The sequence below is a fragment of the Argopecten irradians genome, chromosome 3 (genome assembly GCF_041381155.1).
Source record: "Argopecten irradians isolate NY chromosome 3, Ai_NY, whole genome shotgun sequence".
NCBI lineage: Eukaryota > Metazoa > Mollusca > Bivalvia > Pectinida > Pectinidae > Argopecten > Argopecten irradians.
Window position 1 is genome coordinate 12,570,111 of NC_091136.1, and position 8,360 is coordinate 12,578,470.

The 8,360-nt window shown below is 36.2% G+C and overlaps 1 protein-coding gene across 1 annotated transcript; it reads right to left on the reverse strand.

Moving 5' to 3' along the window:
• Positions 1 to 2,856: 2,856 nt before the first annotated feature.
• LOC138317564 (uncharacterized) lies at positions 2,857 to 7,617 on the reverse strand. Its single transcript, XM_069259329.1, has 3 exons — positions 7,082 to 7,617; positions 5,014 to 5,220; positions 2,857 to 3,528 (listed from the first exon to the last, which is right to left on the reverse strand). Exons 1-3 carry the CDS (start codon positions 7,461 to 7,463, stop codon positions 2,912 to 2,914), a joined length of 1,206 nt encoding a protein of 401 aa, XP_069115430.1. The 5' UTR covers positions 7,464 to 7,617; the 3' UTR covers positions 2,857 to 2,911.
• Positions 7,618 to 8,360: the final 743 nt, after the last annotated feature.

Consider the following 8,360-nt stretch of genomic DNA (forward strand, 5'->3'; position numbering starts at 1 on the left):
TATAATATAGCTGTTTAAAGACACCATGTCGGATGAAGTTGACTAAACAATAAATCATTGATACGTCACGCATCAATTGATTCAATTACAAATTATTTCGGTCCGCTCTTCGACCTAGATAGACAGTGATGCGCACATGCGTTGATAAAGGATAGCAAAGCTCAATTTGTAAGTGCATTAGAGTCAAAACTATATGTAGTTTCATTCTCGATACTCCAAGGGTTACTATTACTGACGTTATATCCACGACAGTAATAGTAACCCCTGGAGTATCGAGGATGGCGTAGCTACGATGTAACCGATTATTGTTGCTGTACTGTTACTTCCAGATAATGTTCTTTATATGTTATCCTTAACTTTGTTATACGTGACTCGCATACACGAGTCACACATGGAAATTATTTTGATATTCTTTTGTTGGACGTTAGACCAAATTATCTGCCAAAATGAAGCTGCTAGAAGCAATGGCCATTGAAGGATGTTCTTTCACATGTTGCACGAGATTTTTATCCATAATAAGTCGTATGTATTCTGACCCCGAGGTCCATAAAGGTAAAATAAGATAAAAAAAGGGGGCCTCGTTTAATTGATGTAGCAAAACGATAATATCCCAAATTTTGTATCATTGATTTTTATTATTGATGCTTATAATCAAATACAGATTTTTGAAAAGCATTGTGCATATGTAGTAATTAAATTAAGTAAATTTAATTCATAACTGGGGTTACCTGTTTAAGCGCTAAAATGGCAAATCCCACGACGCGCCTGAAAAGTTTTTGTGTGTTTTGCCATTTTAGCACTTAAAGTGTAATATGAAAGGCAGATTTTACATATTTCCATTAATTTGTCCCCACGATTCAAAGCTATTTGGAGCAATTTGTCCATAATTTTTAACCAACATCTCATACTAATATTTCTAATCATGATCCTGATTTCCAAATTCTAAAGAATTAAAATATATTATTCTAAAACATTTATTTTTCTATTAAAATTCATTATCACATTTTTGAAGTGAAATATAAGGTTTTATTGGGAATATATCATCTCGTGAGGAGGAAACTTCCCCCCTCCATTCGATGAAATATAAAATGTTTTTCATCAAGAAGCAAGGCATATCCTCTATATAACATAATCTTTTGATCCCCCCAAAAATCATAGTATTATAACGAACTTAAATATCCTTCAATCTATCAAAAATATTTATACAATCAAACTAGAAATATTGAACTGTCTTCTTCACTACAAGATTGAATTGTCTCTTTCACTAATGCTCTAATGGGCCTTAGCGGCCAATTTACTATAAAATACCACATAATGTGGAAAATGTACAAAGTATATTTATTTAACCCTTTGACCTTGAATGAAGGTCAAGGTCATTCTTATGAACAAACTTAGTAGACCTTCATCAAAGAATGCTACAGTCTCAATATCAAGTATATAGGACCTACTACTTAATTATCGACAAAAAAATCAATTTTAAGATTTTAGCTAGATATTATCCCTGTGACCTTGAATGAAGGTGAGGTAATTAATTTGAATTAACTTCGTAGCCCTTTATCCAAGCATACTATAAGCCCAATATCAGATCTCTGGGCCTCTTAGTAATTCACAAGAAGTCATTTAAAGATTTTAGCCTATTGGATCCCTGTGACCTTATATGAAAATCAAGGTCATTCATTTGAACAAACTTGGTAGCCCTTCATCACAGAATGCTACAGCCCCAATATCATGTCTCTAGGCCTCTTAGTAATTCACTAGAAATCGTTTAAAGACTTTAGCCTATTTGATCCCTGTGACCTTGAATGAAAATCAAGGTCATTCATGTGAACAAATTTAGTTGTCCTTTATTCATCCCAGCATGCTGCAGACCATGTTAGGTCTCTAAGCCCCTTATTTATTGACAAGCTGTTTATAAAGATTTTAGCCTTTTTGACACCTGTTACCTTAAATGATCAATTATTTAAACAAACATAGCCTTTCATCTCAGCATACTAAAAGCCAAATACCAGTACCCTAGACCTTCCGGCTATTATATTGAATATGATTTAATAAAAAAGTTGGCCCTGCAGGTAAGGCGTTAGAATTGTACCTGCTGCCCCTATTGCATGATCGTAAAAGGTGACTAAATTTAGGATCTTACTTTTTCTCTTCTCCCTAACTGACTTTATCTTTCCTCATGCCTCCCATGGCAATTCCTGACTTTTGGTCTTGAGTGGAGCGTTCGGCCCTGCGAGGAAGGCTCTGGATTCTGTCCCCTGGTCGAGGCACACCAAAGTCTATAAAAGTGGTAGTTTCTGCTCCTGCTTAGCGCTCAGCATACAGGGAGTGGGACGACTGGTTCGCCCATTGTCAGTATAATGTGACCGGATGGGGTGTGTTGCTTGGTGTCTTCGGCGGCATGTTTCAGTGATATAGCACTATAAAAAGGTCAACAGTTCCACTATACAAGAAGATACTACACAAATATACCGCAGTCTCCCAAAACATGCACCCAGAACAACATACACGCAATACATCGCATACATGGGAGCTTGTCCTTACATGACCATAGCTTTTAATAGGACATTAATTAATCAAACAAACAAACAAACAAATTAATCAAAAGATCATGCACAGCACATGGAGGATGTCGCACAGCAGATGCCATCTGACGGAACATGATGACTAAAGGGCCAGATGACCTAAAAAGTAGCATCCAATTTGATTCAAGGAATATACACGAAACATAAACAAGATCTAAGTGAGGTTTCATTTGAAGCAGTAATACAGTAATCCTTTCATTAAGCGAGAAAAATATTGTACATGGAATCTCCTTACACTTAGTTTTTAATCATGAGAGAGTATAAATAAACAGCATTGAAGATACATCATTTTATTGTTTTTAACTTTTTTTTCTCCTTCTACAATTATGTTAGTTTGTGCGGAACTTTTCATGAAGTATCTTAAGTCGAACGTTTTCAAGCTTTTTTACTGATGGGTTGGACACAATATTTGGTCTAGGCCTTGTATGAGCCTGCGTTAACAAGGCAACATTTCCAAACTGTAGTTCGTTTTGATATACTGAAAGTTTTGATTCAGCTGTATCATAGAATCCAGCTTTTCTGGTTTTGAGAGCCTCTGGTAGACCATCACAAAGATATTTATGATTAAGAACTAACCAAGCTACCAACACAGCTGTTAAACTAATATGTCCCACTGAAGTTCTATGTTGACTGTGTAAGAAAATAGGAGAACTTTGAAGCAAAACATCATGCTCTGCATCGTAGAAATAGACTACCATTTCCTTCTCAGTAATGCCAATACATGGGGCAAGATATTGACAGTACTCCGGATGCCTTTTTTTCTGAAGAAAGGAAAACACGATTGTTTCTGCAATGATTTGTTCATTTCTGACAAGACAGGAGGAACTTGGCTTGACTCTTGGAGATGATTTTAAACCACTGTCCTCATGCGGATCCTCACCAGTTTTTAACACTACATGATCGTTCACAATTATGTCTAATTCTCCATGCCAAACCAGACCATGTCCTGTAATATAAAAAAAAAGATTCATTTTCCAAAACAAACAATGAATCATTCTTCAAAACAACAATAACATTTAAAGAAAAAAATTGTATCGATGGCCAATGATGAGCTTACAATACTAAACAAATGTATGTTTTGTTCTTAACCCATGTTAACAGTAAAGTTTTACCCTCTGGTGCAGTGATAGCTAACTTAACTGTGTGGTAATTAGTCCTTGATAAACCAATGCTGCAGGTTGAATATGAGGTCTCTAGGTCTCTTGCTAATTGGCAAAGTGAAATTTAGAGAATTTAGACTAGTTTGCCCCTGTGACCTCGAATGAAGGTCAAGGTTTATCATTTGAACAAACCTAGAAGTCCTTCATCCAAGCATGCTACAGTAAATGCCCAATATCATTACCCTGGGCCTTTAAGTTATTGAGAAGTTGTTTGAATGAAAAGTTTACGAAGGGTATATGGTGCATATCGACAGATGAAGTACAATGACTATAGGTCATCCTGACCCTTTTGATAGGACAATGCCAAATTCACAAGACTGCCTAGCAGGACAGATTGAATGAAAAATCCGGCCACACATAAATCAATGGATTTAAGATGTAATTAGAGTCTTTTAGAGATCTACAGTTTTCCAAAAGTCTACCAGGTGCTTTTCAAGAAATAATGAAATTAATGTAAACAAATGTCACCAATCCCAGATGGTTGCCTGGCACATACATATATATGGTTTTATTAGTATCTTGAATCTCCTATCAACCTTTACAACCAATTTAGATAGTCTTGTGGTTGTGTGCTGTAATTTAAGTTAATATATAGATAAAACTTCTGAGTTTGGGGTTTTTTGTTTGTTTTTTTTTTTGTATCAATTTTGTTTTTGTTTACACTACCATATTCAACCCAATAAGCGCCTATGTCCCTTTAAGCGCCCCTCCCCCTTTTTGAGGCCTCGATTTCAATTGTCCAGGCATAAACAAAGACCAAAACTACACAAAATTATATAGATTTGAAATAATATCAACTTATTATAACCACCTTTTCACTTTTGAAATTTTTAAATGCCCAGAGCGCTTATTGGGTCGAATACGGTATATTAAATAGCTTCAAAATCATTATAATTATAGCATTACCTCTCACTACAGGAAGAGGAAAGCAATAGGCTAGGTGAGGCATCCTCATCAGCCAATACAATGTCCGGACTTTACACTGTAGCTGAGAGGTACATGACATTCGTCTATTCTCTCTTATAATATCATAGCATCATAATATACAGTGTATTTAAAAATTCACAAAATTAAGAAAATAACAGAAAATTCCTGGCACAAATGAGGTATGTCGAATGGATCCCCTCCTGTGGGGGTACAGTTGTGTACGTCCTGTTTTGGTTTTTGGAATTATATAATAAAAAAAAAATTTTGAATTTTTGTTTATTATTTTTTTAACTACCGGTAGGTTACTTTTTCTGCTGATTTGCAGTAAATATTAAATCAATTACCTATACTTGTATCGCCATAGCTGCCAGAGATTCGACAACCTGTTTCTGAACATGGACAAGTACTCCATGTATCTTCTTTCCCTTTACAATGATTATCAATCAAGAAGTTTGATGAAATAGCCAGTTTTCCAAATAAGTGATTGGCCAAAATGATGGTGACTTCAGCATCTGTCAGCCCTTCAAACTTTTCCATTGGGACTTGTGCATCTATGAAAAATAGAAAAAAAAATTATATACATGTATTTCTCTCTGTTATCCACTTTATTGACGCGTAAATAATATTTCGAACATAAATACAGATATTGCATTAGAAAAAAAAAATTCATCAAACTATTTAAACATTAAGCTAAACAGTTAAGATTTACCTCTTAATTAATTTGATGAATTGAAAGCGACCGAGTAAAAGGAGTGAAAGAGACCTCCTGTGAGAAGCTGTATGTTTGTTATAGGGATGAACCCAGGTTCCCAACCCTGGCATCCCTCTAATTTGCTGGGGAATAAAATCAATTTTGAAACCTTAAAAAAAAAAAAAAGAAGATTTACCTCTTTTTTATGACATCAACAAATCTATGACATCATCTTGTCATTACAACTTTTGTACCTTTGTTTGTCTTCAATAGTTAGCATTACAGAGCTAATCTTATTAATTATATATGTAAATGACAAAGAATAAATCTAATTTGTATTTTCTGTCTGTGTGGTATAGCCATGAATTTCTTTGGTTTCACTCTTATTGCAGTTTTCATAAAATTTGGAATACATGAAAACATACTGGACTGGGTTAACTTTGATCTCCGGTGACCATACGGAACACAGCTCAATTGGTAGGCAACCCGCCTTAGTGTTCGGAGGTTCTTGGTTCAAACACCAGTATGGTCTCTATAATTTCTCCCCTCAATGCTGATACAGAATATTGGCACCAACTATTTTTTTTAAGTTGTAGTATAAAGATAGCTTTGTACATGTATATCTAACTATAGGGTGTAGCAGGTTTTAATTGTAAATAGTGAATTTCCAATTAGCTCAGTCGGTCGAGCAGCAGACCAGTAAGTCTGGGGCGAAGGTTTGGGCCCGGCTGGCGGCACACTGCTGTCCCCCTATTACATTTGGTGCCATAGACCACTCAAAGTGAAAGCTATACGAAATTGAGAGGCTTCATTGGAGATAGAACCTGGGTTGGTCTGTGTACGGGGGCTAACATGTTTGAAAGGAGGGGGGGGGGGGGGTAGTGTAGCAGGTTTTAATTATATATACTGTGGTCAGGGGACGCGGGTTCGATCCTGGCTGGTGGCACACTACTCTCGCCCTGTTACATGGCAATATAAACCAACATATTTTTGTGTTATCTATTTTTACTGGCTATTACAATTTGCAAAAATAAATCACTGCAAAAAGATTCAACTACAAGAGCTTTTTCCCTGTAAATCAAGAAATTAAATTGCATTGAAAATGTCGTTTAGCATAAAAATGAGAAATTAAGTCGCCTAAAAATATGTTGGTTACAGTATCATGTGTATCATTCAGGCTAAGACTTTTTTATATACTATGAGAAAAGAGGGAGGATGGCAGACTGGACTGGCACGGCCAGGTCAAACTTTGATGACCATGTGCATGTACATATGTAACAGCAGAGGAGAAAATGCAGCAGCTAGACAGTGATTCGAACCTGGGACCCTCCAAACACTACAGTAGCAGAGTGCTCTACCGACTGAGCTACCTGGTCACCAATGATCGACCAAGTCCAATCCCGCTACACATGTACCTCAATTAGTAGAAATCTTCATACAGTAGCTAGTGTTCGGTGGTCACTGGATCAAACCCCTATCTGGGCAACGCCTTTTTTATATTCAATAATAATACATGTACTTGAGTGTAACAGGAGAGGAGAAAATGGAGCGGGTCGGTGTGACTTGTACATGAGAATAACTGTTAAAAAGGGGGGTACAAGTGTGTTTTTTTATGTACCAAACAAATGTTTTGCAAACAAACTTTTTTTAAAAGAATTTTGTTCGTTTTTGTGAAATGACAAGTTGTATCTGGTTGTTGTGATATGTGTATGTAATAGTACCTGTGTCTGCCATCATAGTAAGAAAGTGAAGGAGAGTATCTAACACCAATCTGTCCACTGGTTCTGTAGGCATCACAGCGTCATTCAGGTACTTCAATATGATGTCCAGGCCTTTATAAAACAAGGACACAAATAAATGTTTCTCTCCGAAATCTCCAATTCGACAGAACGCCTTGTTGAATGGTTGCCCGTCGACGGCATTCGAATTTAAAACCGAAAGAGGAGTCAGTGTCACGACTGATGTACAGTCTGTATCACAGAGTCGCCGCAATTCATCCGTCATATCCTTCCGCAACTTTGACGTACAATTCACATGAACATGTCCATCTATCTCTGAACAATTATCCACACGACATCTCTTTCTGGGAGGATCAGCTGCCATAATCAAATGTCTTATAAACAGCTGATAAATGTGAATAGAAAACAAGATACCTCACGAGCAACAAAACCGGAAGCTACATATGATACTCGACATGCCCATGCGCAGAAAATGTAAAGGGATATTACTTTCACTTTCGGTTTGATCTAGCCTAATTTGTTCAAGACCAATGCAACCCGCATGTATCCAGATATAAAGAGAATCGTGAACGTGATGCCATTTATTTATAGGTAACTAGTGTTTGTTAACATTGGATGGCATAAATACATTAAAAGCAATTTAATATGCAATCTTTTTAAGGCAAAATATATATACAGGGTGTCCCAAAAACATGTCCCGATTTTGACAGGTAATAACTTTTGCAATACTCAACTTTTTATGAAAATTCAAAATGATCTGGAAAGCAGGAGGATCCAAATTTAACTTACTTGAGTACAAATGTACAGATTACATCATCATTATGTGTGATGATGTTATAATAGGAATGATGACATCATCGATGATGTCACATTTTTGTGACTTTCCAGCACCATGAAGATTCAGACTGAAGTTATTGAACTCTACAATGCGGTCGGAATATCCCCTACTTTAGTAAATGAAATGCTCTAAAAATGTCACCCAGGTATGCAGTCCATCATCAGGAAGCAGATTTACAGAATTGTGAGGTGGTAAGGAATTTCAGGAACAGAATTCATCATGCCATCGAAAAGAAGGCCGGACACCTCGCGCCCCATTCTTTATCTAAAAGTTATTGATTTTATTAACAAATCGCAAACTTAGCGAAACATGACTTTCTCTCGATTTTCAATATGAGTAATAACAAAAAGATGTTTGTCTGGGATGTTATATATATCGTTGTACAGAGCAGATCACTACTTTTCTAATGGTAAATAGATCAAA